Source organism: Miniopterus natalensis, chromosome 5 (assembly GCF_054644295.1).
Source record: "Miniopterus natalensis isolate mMinNat1 chromosome 5, mMinNat1.hap1, whole genome shotgun sequence".
In the NCBI taxonomy this organism is placed as follows: domain Eukaryota; kingdom Metazoa; phylum Chordata; class Mammalia; order Chiroptera; family Miniopteridae; genus Miniopterus; species Miniopterus natalensis.
The window spans coordinates 83088333-83104907 of record NC_142085.1 but is presented as its reverse complement, the minus strand read 5'-3'; the positions used below and the strand labels follow the sequence as shown (position 1 = coordinate 83104907).

At 44.7% G+C, this 16575-nt stretch overlaps 1 protein-coding gene across 2 annotated transcripts in view; it reads right to left on the bottom strand.

The window, feature by feature from the left end:
- Positions 1 to 16575, bottom strand: part of AKAP12 (A-kinase anchoring protein 12) — a 73107-nt gene that overhangs the window by 29465 nt on the left and 27067 nt on the right. For both annotated transcript variants that reach the window (XM_087817689.1, XM_087817690.1), the window contains exon 2: positions 3033 to 3147. In XM_087817689.1, coding sequence (XP_087673815.1) covers positions 3033 to 3147 — 115 coding nt within the window. The remainder of the gene's footprint in view (positions 1 to 3032; positions 3148 to 16575) is intronic.

Genomic DNA, 16575 nt, shown 5'->3' with positions numbered 1-16575 from the left:
CGTAGTGAAGTGAAATGTGGGAAATCTACCCTTGGAAAAACTTCTGCTTTAAGTAACAACATTTTAGGGTCTTTTTGTTCTTTTTCTTGGGGTGAGATTGCCCCAGGGGTCGGAGCAGATACACAAGAGTGGTCCATGTGCCCACTGCCTGGGCATCCTCGTTGCCACCCTCTGGTGAGCATGACAGCCTGTTCCCTGGTGAGCAGGCTGAGGCTCAGAGCAGCGGCCCCGCAGAGCGTCCGACTGCTGGTGCAAACGTCCTCGCTCTGGGTACGCAAACAGCACAGAGCACATGCAAACAAAAAGGTCAAAACCAAGACCACGCTGTCCATCTGCTCACACAAACAAATGCGACCTGTAAAAGGCGGAGAGGAAACTGGGCTTTCGCGTGCTTTCCGACATTCGCTGTGCCTACTCTGCAGAAGGCAAAAAACAACAGAGCTGCCTTGCAAATGATAAATTCGAACGCATTAAAACCTGAGACGATTGCTTGATTCCTTGTATACAGCAATGAGTTCTCCAGGTACTTTAACAACCAATTATGTTATTACCAGGATAAAGAAGGGTCTTTAAATTTTTAATTTCACAATGTTGCATTTTCACATTTGTTTGGGAAAAACTCAGATAAAATGTTTAAAAAATTCTTTGTTCAAGCATTTAAATCATGGAAAACCATACAAGACACAAGACTATAGAACAAATGACAATTTGGGTTGAGAGGTTTCAGCAGAAGCAGATTTTCCACAAAACTAATGGCACTTATGCAGCCCCTGTGAATGCTGGGAGTGGCACCTTGTGATAGAACTTTCTAGTTGGGAAAGGGCTGCATTTCTATATCAGCAGCTGTGATAAATGATACATCACCTAAAAAGAATTCAGAAGTAAGGGGCTAAATCTTAAGGCTAAAGTAATTTGTTGTGGATTTTTTTTCTTTTATCGATTTTTAGAGACACCGATTTGCCGTGCCACTTATCAGTGCATTCATTGGTTGATTCAGTATGTGCCCTGATCAGGGTCTAATGCACAACCTTGGCGTATCGGGACAATGCTCCACCCAACTGGGCTACCTGGCCAGGGCCGATGCTTCCTTTTATTTATTTTATTTTAATAAATACTTCTAATTGGGTACTCTCTAAAAGTTGGCCCCGAACTTAAATAACCTTCAAGCCCCCTCCAAACACACCTATCTGACCCTGCTGCACAGTTTAGAAAACATTTAGTAGGCAGTCCCTTTTTCCATCTTTTAAAGAACGTTTAACAAGGAAGCAAGGCTTTTCTAGATGACAAGGCCTATTCAGGATCTTTTGAAGGGCAAGGTATATGAATGACCACTCTTCCTGTAAGAGGCATTTGCTATTTGCTCGGACCCCCAAGGCCAGGGTCAGAAGCCTGGGTGGGTTTAGGGAGACAATGGAATCATAGGGTGGAAACAGATGTCTTTCTAGAACAATCACTGTTGACCCACATGGCTGAAAAGTGGCTCTTATCAAGCCCCTTGTCTCCTTTTTCTTATCAATCCCACAGACAGCCTGACCCCAGCACTACCTTGGAGGCACACTTCAGTGACCGCATTGCCTACTAAATATTTTCTTTTTTTTAAATATAGTTTTTTATTTATTTCAGAGAGAGAGAGGAAGGAAGAGTGAGAGGCAGAAACATCAATGATGAGAGAGTCATTGATCGGCTGCCTACTGCACACCCCCGCTGGGGATCAAGCCCAAAACCCTGGCATGTGTCCTGACTGGGAATCGAACCACCATCTCCTGGATCATAAGTCAATGCTCAACTGCTGGGCCATGCCTGGCCAGGCCCTACTAAATACTTTCTAAACTCCACATGCTTTCAGGGCCCTATCCCCCGGCTGTTTTCCTTTCTGGGTTTCCATCCTTACATGGTGCCAACTGATGAGCCGTGGACAAGCCCTGCACAGTAACAGCACAGTGGTTAGGAGCTGGCGACTGGCAATCAGCCCATGTGGGTTTGCATCTCGAGAATGGTATCAACGTACCTCGCTCGCAGGGCTGTTGTAACTTTTTAAGGCCATAAGCACAAAAGGCACAGTTCCAGGACCCATAATAAACACTTGTGAAGCGCTGGCTGTTGTTGGTCTCACTCTGGCAGCACCCCCTGTGTCTCCATAATCTAAACCCAACCTCACCTCAGCTCCCTGATCTTCCCCACCCTCTGACTTCCAACAACTGCCCCACCTGCACTCGGAGCAGCTCTCCTCTGTTGCAAAACTCATTCGATCACCACTCCTTCTTAACCTTATCTTTATCTGACGTATGCTTCTGTGGACTGGCTTCTCTCTCCCCGACGGCGGGCACAGTAGGTGGTGGACCGCTGCTTAGCTGCCTTCATCTCCAGCACGTGGCCCGTCACATGAGACCTGCTGGTCAAGGTGCTTGATTCTGACCCTAAGGCATGGTTCTCGCCACTCTGCAGGCACTGAAAATCAAACTACTGGTACTGTGGTATAAAAGGCTCGCTTTCCAACAACCACCCCTCTAGGATCTGAACGCTCAGGAACTACAAGCATGCAACAGAAGATGGTTTAGGCAGAGAGGAGTGCACCCCGAAATGCACAACCGGAAAATCTGTGCACGTGTAGCAGGCTCTCCAGAGTGAGAGACACTGACTCTTACAGCAACCATGACCCCAGCGTTTCCAAGGGTTCACATTAGACACCAGACAAGTGGCTGGGACAAGGCAAGAGTGAAACACAGGACAAAAGCCAACATTTAGACCCGGATGAGTACGTCTAAGAAAGAGGGAACATGCCTTCACTTCCTATACCCAAGAACTGGTTTAACTTCCTGACCTAAGTGTAGAGCCTTCCCAAATGGTCCGAGAAATACTTCCTTTTGTAACCAATTCACTGCTTTTATTGTCATCACCATCCACCCCCAGGAAGGATAACAGCATATACATATTCTGCCCAGACCTGCGTTTACAGTACTCTCCTTGGAGTCTGTGCAGGTGTCGTCTGCCCTCCAGCCCCGTTCTGCTCAGAGCCTGGGAAGGCCGCTTACCCTCTGTGACAACGGCTTCTTCCTCCTGGACATTCAGGGCTCCCTCCCGGAGGCTGAGCTCTCCTTGCTCAGCTAAGCCGTTGACGGTGGACAGCTGACCATTCTTCTGTAGGAGCTACGGGGAAGACAAAACTGAATTTTAGTCTTCACAACCAAGTTAGAAATACTGTAACTTCAAGAAAGAGAAATCACGTAGAGGAGAACTACAGAGAAATGAGGGTCAATGACAATGAAGATTTAAAGCTCTCATTCATCTGAATGGTCCGGCGACCTTACAAAAGGTACATGGAGTGACTGTGAAGCAGATAAGGCTTTGCACCTGTGTAAATGTGCACACCATTCGTTCATTCGTTCATTCATTCGTTCATTCATTCATTCATTCATCTCAACACCCTGCGTGATTTACACACCCACCATCCCAGGCTTATTTGAAATATAACGAACAACGGGTACATCAGGTGTGGTCCCTCCATGCTGAGCTTACAAACTACTATGGAAGGCAGACTTTAAAAAAAAGTTTTTTACTTTAATGTTTCCTTGGGATTAGAAGTTACTTATATTTGACTAGGATATGCATAAGTGACACTGTGCCCTTCTCAAGGTAGAAGGAGGTAGTTAAAAAAATAATTACTAACTGGCAGCTATGGAAACTGTCATGAAGGAGGAATCATAGAACAAAGGGCAATAAACTGAGGGCCCTAACTAGGCTGGGGTGTCGGGAGAGGTAAAGGTGAAACAGATCCAAGTTCCCAGGCAAGGGGAGTCTGAGAAAGGGGTAGAGGGGGTGCAGAGAAGAGCGGCAAGTTGCAAAACCCCATGGTTCAAAGGCTAATCTACCCAGAGTGAACAAAAGAGGTATGTAACATGTGTTTTTATGAGTCATTGTTTTTCAGTGAAAATATTACTAAAATGATCATTTGCAGTATTCCCTATAGGATAACTTGTGCAATCAAAGTCATCAGTTGCAAAAACAGTCGACATATAGACATGCCCTTAGGACATTGTCTAAATCCTGAGAATATAGGTTAAAAAATATAAGCCAGCCCGGCCAGGCGTGGCTCAGCCGTTGAGCGTTGACCTAGGATCCAGGTGACAGGGGTTCGATTCCCGGTCAGGGCACATGCCTGGGTTGAGGGCTCGATCAATGACTCTCTCATTATTGATGTTTCTCTCTCTCTCTCCCCCTCCTTTCCTCTCTCTGAGATCAATACAGATATATTAAAAAAAAAAAAAAAAGTAAGCCAAATAAAAATAGCACAGTAACCCTTTAGATAGGAACCGAAAGATTTCAACAATGCTTCATAGTTCATATACTTTTCTCATTTGTCTTAAAACCAACTTAGCAAGTACCATTATTTCCATTTTACAGATAAGAACACTGAGACCCAAAGTGATTGCAGAGTGTCAGGCTGGCTGGACAAGCTCCCTCAGCTCAGGAATGAAGGCAGCCACGGCCTGGAGGCAGGGCTCACCGCTGACTACTTCCAGGGTTTTTCTATAACACGATTAGTTGTTGCAGGACCTGTTACTACGCGCAATGATAAAATGCCTCAAAGAGCATTCCACAGTATCCAGACCTGGACTCCACAGGAATCTCAAAGCTTAACACTCCATTTGGCATCACTACCCACTGCTAACAGGCCCACAGAGCACGCCGGCCAAATCGATGACTTCCATCAGAGCCTTGAAGGGTCAGCGGGTTCAAGAAGGTCCATCCAGAAGGCCTGAGCTGGTCTAAACTGATTTCACGTGGTTGCTCCCTGCTCCCAGCAAAGCTGCCCGCCAACCGCATGAGCCGCCTCCTGAAGCAGTACCACTGTGCTGTAGGACATCCGCTGCCGATGGGATGGCTGGCTTCCACAGGCCCACACTGAGTCCGTTTATTAGACAGAATACTCAGATTACATTTCCACTTCAATTCTTCTCTTACCAAAATATGAAAGACGGGACTTTTAATGAAACCCAAAGACAAAAGCAAAGAGGGGGGGGGGAGGTCTCCACAATGCTCATCAGCAAAAATGTGAGCAATTAAGAGTATTTTAACTAAATATCACTAGTTATGTGCATAGGTTAGACTTACATTTGAGTAATAACATGAAGAGCCAAGGGAGGAAAGCAAGAAACATATCATCACAGGCTACATGATAACCCAACGAATCTTAAACCAAAAGAAGGTTGCCATATACACCATAACACCGCAAACTGAACAGGGAACATGAGAAAGCCTCAGTTTCAATGCAGTAAATGCTGGTCAACTGTGCAGTCACTGCTGGTTCCTGGTTTAGGAACCAGAACACTGAAGGTTTATGGAGTTTAGAATTCTACAGAGTTTCTATAACTCTTGAAAGATTTCTCATAATTCTTTGTGAATTATCAAATCCAAGATATCTTTAGCCAGAGTCAAATTGAATCTCTTTAAACGTGAAGGATCTTATAGGACATAGGCACAAACTCTCATCCACGTATAGAAATGATATATGTATATTTGGGGGATGGGTGAAAAGGTGATGGGATTAAGAACAAATTGGTTGTAACAGAATAGAAACAGGGGAGGTAAAGTACAGCATAGCAAATATAGTCAATAATAGTCTAATAACTATGTACGGTGACAGGTGTGAGATTTATCAGGATGATCACTTAGTAAGTTATATAATGTCTAATCACTGGGGGGATACCCAAAACTAATATAATATTGTATGTCAACTGTAACTGAAAAGAAATGATTTTTTAAAATGTTATATGTATATAATGAAGTATATATTAAGGCGATGTAAATAAAATGAGTCTAAAAAACTGAGATTACCGCTAGCCCTCTGTATATTTAAAGTGTGGTAAGTGAATTTTGGATTAGTCATTCCCAGTGCCCACAGGGCAACTGTCTCTATTGCAGGAAGGCACTTCATGAGTTGACTTTGGTGACAGGCAATTTATGATGGCGACACTGATAAAACTGAGTTCACAGCCTATTTTAGTATATTCATAGCTTAGATTCAGCAAGCGTACCCAAGCTGTGACCCCATGGGTGATGTCTCGAGTGAGCAATCACAGTCTGTGACAATCGACACCCCACACAAAAATGAGAGTTCATTCCTAGCCACTCTTAGACGTTTTAACCGCTCTATGTTTCACTTAAAGATGATTTTACAAAACCACCTGTGTTCTTGAGGATAGATAATAACTTTTTTCCATGTCAAAAAAAGGAGGGTTGGCCTGGCCAGGTGTAGCCCAGTGGTTGAGCATCCAGAAGAGGATCCAGAAGATCTCGGTTCGATTCCCAGTCAGGGCACGTGCCCAGGTTGTGGGCTCCATCCCCAGTCAGAGGCGTGTAGTGTAGGAGGCAGCTGATCAATGACTCTCTCATCACTGGTGTTTCTATCTCTCTCTCCCTCTCCTTTCCTCTCTCTGAAATCAATAAAGATATATTTTTTTAAAAAGGGGGGGTTGGTTTTCCTCCCATCCCCAACCATCTGAATAATTTATACTGTTGCTAAAGATTCAGATGGTACCTCTGAGAGTTATCAATACATTAAAGTCACCCCAAATTATAAGAAACCTAATCCCATTTAAAGTCCTTTCTGTCTTTTCTATGTGTCTACATATGCACATGGCATTCTTTTTTAAAAAAACAAAAAAAGAGAGAACATGCTTTTTATAATCTGATTGTTTCATACTCTGTGGGTGCATTTCTTTATCAATGATCAATAAACACGAATCCGGCTTGTCCTCAGTCATTCTCTCAAAAGTGATGTCTTTTGAGATGGGAAGCAGACTCGGAAGACCTGCTCCTTGCACTTAAACACAGCGAGCACCAGAAAGCCTATTTCCCCCTGGATTTGGGCTTCAAAAAGGGTAGAGGCCTCCTTAGAGCAAATCAAAGCCCTCAGTGTTTTCAAGCTTAGATCCTCTGGGCGGGTGAGCCAGAGTTCATTCCCGTAAAGCATCGCCACGTGGACAAACACTGAGGAGCGAGCTCCGACGCTCCCAGCAGCAGTGTCGGCCTCCCAGCCCTGTGACAACAGCTGAGAGTCTCCTCGACGGCAGCCAGGTCGCTGCGGAAAATGGAAAACGGCCCCTTCTCTGCCCCCTCCCTCCCTCCCCGCAGGCCCAGCAGCAGGAGCGCCCAGCTCCCCAGCGAAGGATCCGCGCAGAGAGGCGGCGGCCTGCTAGGGTCACTGTGTTCAAACGGGGTGGCGCTCGCTGGGTGAGGGCCCCGGGGGCCGGGGGCCAGGGCCCTGCAGCCCAGGCGGCAGATGAGGCTCTGAGCCCGCAGCTCACCCCGGCGCCGGCGGCAAACCCTCGAGGCTGCAGCCAGGGAGGAACCAGGACCTTGTGACTCTAACAAGGAAACACACACCAGCAGTTAGGGGGAAAAAAGATTAGCTGGAGGGAATTTTAAATCCAGGACAAAATTTGTGAAGACAACTCTTCAATGGGTTTTCTTCATTCTAATAGACAGTGTCCTGAGAGGAGACCTTGCAAAAAGCCAAACAGAAGAAAATAGAAATCAGAGTCAAAAGCGCACGTTGAACATTCAATCAACTAAGCCACAGCAGCCAGGGCCTGCAGACTTACACAAGTCAGTGTTCACAAGGCCAAACGGTATATTCATTCTAGGATCAAACTGTCCACACAGCAAACACCTGGGCAATGGCAACAATATTTCATTCCCCTTTTTATTTAAACACAAGCACATAGAAAATTACCCGATGCGCACTGAAATTTCTAGAAATAGGAACTAAAATGGAGACTAAATGTGGGAACTGATTACTCCAACAGTAATCCATACGATAACAATTTCAGACTGTCACCCTAGCAGGTTTCCCTCTCCTACACAGCCGTGCTTGCCAACAAGTTAGCTTTCAGATGCCTTGTCCCCAATACGAAAGCACTCAGCCGCAAGGGCGAGCCACCTCTGAGATGCAGAAAGAAAACCTTACAGAAACGTCAGTGTTAAAATATTTTTAAAGGTTTTCTTTAAGATGCTAAAAATTATTGTAAATTCCGTGATGTGTGATATGACAATGTGGTTATATTATTTTATAAAGTCCTCGACGCTTAGAGATATTTAATGATGGATGTACAGATGACATATCTTGTCTGTTTTAAAGTACTCAAATAAAATATAAAAATTAAAATGAGACAAAATAAGGTTGGTAAAATGCTGATGAAAGCTGAAGCTGGGTGATGGGTACCTGGGTGTCTGCTGTATTATTCTCTGCTTTTGGGTATGGTTTGAAACTTTCCAGAATTCAAAGAAAAAGTAAGTTTTCTTTTGAGAACTTCTCACAGTTTAACTTTGGGATACAGTCAATAAAATCTGTGAAGTCAAGAAAATGTCCAAACAGTCAACGGAAGTTTTCATTGTTTTGTGTTTTAAATAGTAAAACGTTTCATCTCTTGGTAATGATCTAAATTCTAATTAATTCAAGATATATAGTAAGCGGTGCTATGGCAATGCTTATATAGTAAAGAAGATATATTTATACTCCATGAATTTAAATAAGATTTAAGGCAATCCACAAAAGAAAAATATGAGACTATTTAACTTCCAAGGCTTTTAAAGAGACAGAATATGAACTTCGTATCCAGTTTCAGAGGTATTGTCCACACGCTGAGCCAAAAGCTCTCTCAGACCACATGAAACTGAGAGGAGTGTGTCCCCCAGGTCAGGAGTGATGCTAGTGACCTGTTATAGAAGTCCTTGTCTCCAAGAAGCTGACATTTTGAGATCTTTTTTTCTTTCTTTCTTTCTTTTAAAATATATCTTCATTGATTTCAGAGAGAGGAAGGGAGAGGGAGAGAGAGAGAAACATCAATGATGAGTCATTGATCGGCTGCCTCCTGCACGCCCCCTACTGGGGATAGAGCCCACAACCTGGGCATATGCCCTGACTGGGAATTGAACTGGGATCTCCTGGATCATAGGTCGTTGCTCAACCACTGAACCACACCAGCCGGGCCTCGAGATCTCTTTCTGATCCCAACTTTCCTCCTGAAAGAGATGACAGACCCTTCTGTAAGTGGGGCAGCTTTCCCCCCTTCAACTACTCAAGCCTGGAAGCCTCTCATCTTTAAATAAAACCTCCGCTTGTTTTTAATTTCATGCTACTTCTTTCCACTCAGATATTCTGCAAAACACCACCAGCCAACAAACATATCCCGACTGGTGACATTGCTTCCAACAGGACGGTGTTAATTTGAAAGACCCAGAAAACAGGGCGGGCATCTCATCACCACCATCCAGAGCCAGTGTGGCTGCCAGCCCTGTGCAGTGAAAACACATGGCCCGGCTATCTGGCCCCTCAGCACCCCAGCATCTTATCTTGTAGGTGTTCACTTCTGAGATCTGACCTGGAGTCCACAGTGCTGTTCAACTGGACAACATCCCCCTGCCAACTGTCAGGTGTAAAAAATACTCACCAAAGAGCAACATTTAACTAAGTTCATACTCGATTGGCTTTGAACACTTTTGCTGTGCTCCATGAATTTAATTAAACCCTAGTGGAAGAAATTCTAATGTTCAGAACGCAAAGATTAATCTTATTCTGCCTTTTAAATTGTAATGCTCACTGTATAAGGGAAGTTTCTGGAATAATATCCTCACAACACATGAGCCCGTGGGTCCTTAAATGCCACTGGGTGAAGGGCACATACACCAGATGAACACTCTCAGGTGACTGTCTACAAATCCCTGATTTCTCATAGTTTTCAGTAGATAGAACTTGTGGAAATTAAGGTAGCTAAGTGGCTACCTTACTTAACTCAGACTCCTTTCTCGAGACAGACATGAGAAAAAGAACCAAAGCTAAGAGAGAGCCACTAAAATTACTGGTTTGCTTTTAGGTTGCAAAGTTAATTTTCAATTCAACGGAATAACATTGAAATATTCAAATTATTAAGTGTCTTAGAGAATAATATCCCATATTCAGTACTTAAATCCCAAAGGACAATAGCTGCCACAGGTGAGCTTATTTTATTAAGAATGTTACAAATTAGGCCTCTAAATTTTGAAGATCAGCTTTTTTCCAAACTAGTCCCCAAGAATACTGATAATATACCAGGTGTACCAACACCAATCTCAGACTGGCTTGGGAAACTCCGATCTAGAAGACAAAATTAAGCAGATTTACTTAGGTTTTGGAGACTTTTTAATATGCTTTCTGAACCTCTAAGGAGATCATTGTAGCATTTTCTAAAATGACTTACAGAACGCTCTTTGAGCCACAGCTATTAACATCCCCCATAACTAAAGACACCAGGATAAAAGCAATGTTTTAACACACAACATTTCAGTCAAATATTGCCCTACTGTGAAAAGTTATAGTTGTTTTGAAAAGTATTAAAACTCCTGGATTCCCTGGGAAAGTATGCAAAAGAAAACAGAGAGCTCTAAATCTGGTGAGGTGAGAGAGCAACCGTGCTGATTTCAGGCAAAGGGAATTTATAAGATCTCTGCTTGAGATTAAGGAAATAAAAAGTACCACCTCCCAACGACAGGCATTCACTGAGCGAAGATGATCTACCAGAAGTCCAGTGTGTGAAACACCTCCTTTGTCATGTGTGGAGCCCCCGTGACATTCAGGTCTGTGTCATACTTAGAGGACAACTTAGGATAGAGAGATGCTAATAAATACCTCTGGCTCCTCGGCCAAGCCTCTGATACCACCAGGTGGAAGCTGTACATGGGGACGGCAGGACATGAGGCACCCTTACTCCCCGCCCAAATGTGCCACCTAACACTCCTGCTTAAGAATCACTACTTGCCCTGGCCAGTTTGCTCAGTGGTTAGAGCACTGGCCTGGGGACTGATGGGTCCCGGGTTCGGTTCCAGCTAAGGGCACGTGCCTTGGTTGCAGGCTCTATCCCAGGCCCCAGTTTGGGTGAGTGCAAGAGGCAACCAATCGATGTGTCTCTCTCACAATGATGTCCCTCTCTCTCTCCCCCACCCCGACCCCCGCCATCCACTCTCTGAAAAGCAATGGGAAAAAAATATCCTCAGGTGAACATTAAAAAAAAAAGAATCACTACTCACCTTCACAGAATCAAAAAAGAACTCTAAGGGCTGAACTGAACTTGGAAAACTATATTCTTTTCCCCCCAACTTGCCTTAAACCAAGAATGCATTCCTCGTTGTAGAACGCTGGATCAGTGACCCCAGCCATCTAACAGAGATCTTGCGGCAGCGGCCCATGGTTGAACTGGCGTGGCCGCTTGGGGGAAAAGACGGAGCAACCCAACAATGCAAATGTTTTCTGTGTTAAGGACAGGGAACAAATCCCATGCTCACGTTACTTATGCTCTTCTTAAACTTCAAAACATGTTTAACAGGAAAGTAAGCACCTCACATCTATTGGTTAGTTATCTGACACTGGGCCCCAGGGGGGTGGGGCCTACATGGTAGCAAGATCTTGTCTACAGGTCTTGTCAAATGACTGCTGACACCTCAGGATACAGACCCCTAGAGCTTATATTCTTGTGTTAGGATATATAGCACGATGTCTAAGACAAGCTACGTTTCCCCCCTGTTGCACCCACAAGGTGTAAAGGGCAAATCAACAGCCATCTTAACTTTGTAAGGCCTCCACAGAGCCCAAATGCAAAATATTTCTGGGAAGACACCAATGAAAATGAGTAGGCTAAAAGCACAAGTTTGTGTTCTAAGACACTGCTGACAAGTCTCACGTCTAGTTCCTTTGGAGTCCCCATACCAGCAGGTTCGTACTAGTCCCACTTGTGGGAGATACAGAAGTCAAGATCCCAGTTCCCACTTAATCCCTTCACACCAGGTCGCCTTTAAGTTATTACTCTCTCATTAAGTGGCTGCCTCTCTCAAAGGAATCTGCATTTGGCACTGAAATACTTACATCATGCCCTTGCTAAGGAATTTAATAGTATAAAATGTTTTGAAATCCACTGTATGCCATAGAAAGACTAAATAGTTTCTTAGCCTGGCAAATAATTTTGACAAAAGTTGGAAACCAGCATCATCTCAGGTCAACTTCAAATTTTAAGGTTCAAAAAACTTTAGATGCTAATAGTACTTCTTCTAATCAAAGACGTGTCCCCAAGTTGTAACAGGAGACCTCACCATGGAGGGAATCAGTAATGAAAACTATACAAGCCACACCTGACACAACAAACTCCAACATCCGAAACAAGACATACGCCTGGGTTTGAGGGAGGGCCCAGCGGCAGAGGCCCATCACTTATTTATAGGAGAGAGGGCAGACAGAGGAAAGGGGGACACGAGGGTTTCTTATAAGAAGCTCTTCTCCCATCCTGAGAAATCTGTGTATTTGCTCATTTGTTTGTTGGCAGGTTGGCCGGTTGTTTTAAGCAGCCCAAAGGCAGCACGCAGCACCGCCTCTTGCAGGCTCTACACCCTGGTGATGACTGCAACACAGGGAGGTGGGAACAGAAGTTTACTCCAAATATCACCGAGCACAGGCAATATATTATTAAATTAGGAGGGTAACTGAGATCACTGTCAAAGTTAAATAATATACATTATCAGTAAGCAAATTTAGTGGCTGTACTGCCTTTGACCCGAATTGCTTAAAATGACTGATTTTTTTATTTAATTGATTTCAGAGAGAGGAAGGGTGAGGGAGAGAGAGAGACAGAAGCATCAATGATGAGAGAGTCATTGATGGGCTGCCTCCTGCGCGCCCCCCACTGGGGATCGAGCCTGAAACCTTGGCATGTGCCCTGACTGGGAATCCAGCCTCAGTCTCCTGGTTCATGGGTCGACGCTCAACCACAGAGCCGCGTAGACTGGGGAACAGCTGATTTTTTTAATCCAGTTAGAATTTATCCATCTCCCTCCTTCCATTTGAAGTCTGTGCTCTATTCGATTAAAAAGAAAATGAACACGCAACATCGATTGTCTTTTTTTCAATAGAATGGGCTTAATTTGCAAAGATGGTCCATCTAAGAGGATGAGATTTCACCAAGAATAACAACTGTGATCCTGTAATGTCTACTCCAAATATTGCTAGCACAATCACTGAAACACTTAAGAAACAGAATAGAAAAGCGGCAAATTGCTAATCCACAAAGAGTCGTGCTCTGTTTGCTAAAGAGCATCTACGGCTTCCGAGGCTGAATTTTAAGCTGCTTCTCAATTGATTAAGTGTCTGCCTCACATCTGGTGCTTTCTGACACAGCGAAGGCGGGGGCTCCACCACCAGGACCTCTCCCGCCTGAGGCCGTTAGGATGGAGGGCCCTGGGCAAGGAAGGAAGGGGAGGGGGCTGAGAGCTATATTAAGCCATCCCAGGGGGACTTCCAGAAATGCCTCCTTCTATGTGAAAAAACAAAACAAAAAAAACTAAAGAAAGTTTCCTACACACCGTGGGGGGATTATCTAAGCAAGTTATTAAACATTTAGCTCTGATAATGGACTTGCAGATGCCATTTTGTAGAATCCATTTAGGGTCTGTGGATGGTTAATAGCAGAATTAAAATGATAAACTGAAATGGGTTTCTCTGATGTGTGTGCTTAGCTCAGTACTCCCTGGAATGCAAATGGCCTGCCATGTGTCAAATCAAAGCTACATGAACCCAGGCCCTTGGCTCCCTGGGCACGGCCGGTGTTTATCAGCAAGTCTAGTTCGAGTGAAACAGGACTCTGTCGAGGCCCACTGACTCATAAAAGGCAGGTCATGGCAGGGCCCTTCCCTGAACCAGTAAAATGCTACAGTGCTTCTGAGGACCCAGCAGGGTGTCCTGCAACAAATGGAAAGAGCGTGCTTTACAGTCACACAGAGGGGCAGAGGATCCCAGCTCAGCACTGAGACATCTGAGCCCATTTCTCAGGCTCTGAGCCCCTGTTTTTACACCTATAAAATGGGGATAATACCTTGCAGAGCTGATGTTGTGGCCACACCCCAACCCAGTTAAATCAGAATCTCTGGGAATGGGACCCAGGTCTTAGTAATTTCTAAAGTTCCCCAGGAGACAGCAGGACTTTCTGTCCCAGAGTCCTGATATGGACCAAAGGAACCTGTCAATGGTGAGTGGGGACACTGGATTTGGCTATTTGTAACAACTGGAAACCAGCTCTCAAAAGGAAAACAAATCCAAATGCAGCTGAATTACGAGGAGGTAAGTTTCCACGCAGGGGAGGCAGTTTCCATGCAGGTAGGTTTACAGGCAGGGCCTCGCTGGAATGATCTGTAAGGAAAGGGAGGGGAGGCTGTTTGTTGAGGGAGCAGGAGAGATAAAAAGAAACTGGTGAAGGTTGGGGGTGGCCGCTGAGGGGAAGAGGAGAGGAAGGCAGCATTTGATAAAATGACAGAGGAGTCCTAACTGAACTTTGAAGTATTGGCGCTGGGATCAATCGGCTTGGCTTCACATCTTCCAGTGGGGGCACCCAACAGTATGGATGTAAGAGTGGAGAAGGGACTCAAGGGTTGGGTGAGGGACAGCAGTGAGCATTGCTTCTGCACTGTGTCCCACCAGTCCATACTGGGCCTTGGCTCATCCCAGTGTCCGGCTGATGCAGTGTGGTGGAGGGATCTCCTACCTAACACTCTTGCAGGTGCCTGTCAGGTCAGATGGGACTTTGGCCTCTGAGTCACTGCCAAGGGGTCCTGTCACCGAAACGGCCCCATCAGGCTACCTGAACTCAGTGGAGAAGGAACTCCGTAATACTGGTTACCATAAGCATTATTAGGTGCTAAGATAATTTTTTCATTAAAAAATAGTGACTATTCTAAGATATTTAATATACTTTCTGGACAATGAATGTATATTAGAACAAACCAAAGCAAAACCAAACCCAAACTGACCCACACCCTAACCATGCTAGTTATCGTATTACCTAAGGAGCAAAGAATTACAATCCAGGTCACACAATAGAAATCTTTGCAAGTTCAGCATCTCTGGGCCTTGGCTTTGAATGAGCTGAGGAGTCAAGCCTATTACCACCTCAGGAGGGAAGTGACATCTGGGCAGCCTCACCTTCTCCTTACAAAATTAGCCTGGCCATAGCAAAAAGAAAAGATGGCCTATGATGTCTAGTTAAAAAAAGATCCTCCAGAAAAACACAAGCCTAAGAGAAAAGCACTTTCAGTAGGTACTTAATTATTACATGAATAGAAGTGATCTTATACAAGTGCATTTTCCATTAGAAGGGGAATCCATTAACCTAATTTATAAATCATAAGTTATCCCTGTCAAAATAGCTTTTAGAGCTGCCAGCTAATACAGAGAACATCTAGTAATGCCATCAATGCCTTAACTTTTAGCTTCATCAGTAATACAGTAGAATAGACTAGGCCTCGTTCCCCACGTCAGCACCCTCGAGGAGCACTGTCCTGATTCAGGGGGTAGAAGGCATTAATTTGGGAGAAACTCGCTCTGTCCATCAAATGCAGAAGTTTTTACTTCTGAGAGGGAGTGGCTTGGGGGTGAGAGGAGTAAGGGACATTCAGATGTATCCCAACGCCTCCCCCCCCCCTTCAAAACATGAATTAAATATTTTAGGAGGTCTCTGTAACCCTGAGTTTAACTACCAACTTCCAAGTAGCACTTAATTTTAGCGCCTATTGTTTGAAAAGTCAGTTTAAATGGTGTGCCCATGTGTCTTTAACCTAATACAATATATTTACCACAATCTCAGCTGGCTTTGACACCCCAGCAACTGTGGGATCTTGATTAAGTGAGCAGCGGCAGCTCTGGGTCCTGTCTAGTGGTTTAGTTCTATAGAGTTTAAGCCCTGAGCTCACTAGCCTGGAGCACTAAGCTTCTTTCAACTGGATCCATTCAAGACTCTCCATGGAGATCCCCGTCAGGGCTCGTGTCTGGGTTGTGGGTTTGATCCCTGGTCCCAGTGCATATCGGTGGCAACCGATCGTTCTCTCACATTGTCCCCCTTCCCCCCTCCCCCCAATCTCTAACATCAATGGGTATGTCCAGTTACTATCCTCTGACACCTGGAGAGACACAGAAGAAGAAAAAGCCAAAAGTGCTTCAGCAAACAATGGACAGCTACATGGAGATGGTTAACCACTTGGCAAAAGACTTGCAAGCAAATAAAATGATTTTCAGAAGTCAAAACACTCTGCATCGAGTGACTCCAGAGGGAAGCTTCTTTTGTTTTTGTTTTTGCAGAATGCGGGCAACACCTGGTCCCCTCGGGGTGGCCAAGCAGAAGCAGCGTGGGCTGCTGCTGCTCTTGAACTTTGTTTGAGATCAGCCAGGGAGAAACTATTTGGATATCAGAACACAGAGCTGGGAAGACAGGTGCCAGCCTTTCCTGCTGACTTGATTTGAAATACAAACAACATCCTTTCAACTCAATGCCATTCCCCCAGCAGGTTTACTTCTGCAGGAAAAAGGGCTGTACCTAAACAAGCATCCTATCAATGACCCACTCTCAGAATTGCTACCTTCACCTCTTTTTAAATTATCGCCTCCAGCAGATGATCATAGTATAGGTGTGAATGAACACAAAGCCTCTGCTCTTTTGGGACCAAACGCTACCTCACAGGAAAGGATTTGCTTTAAATTCACAGAAACTGAAAAATATATGGGCTTTC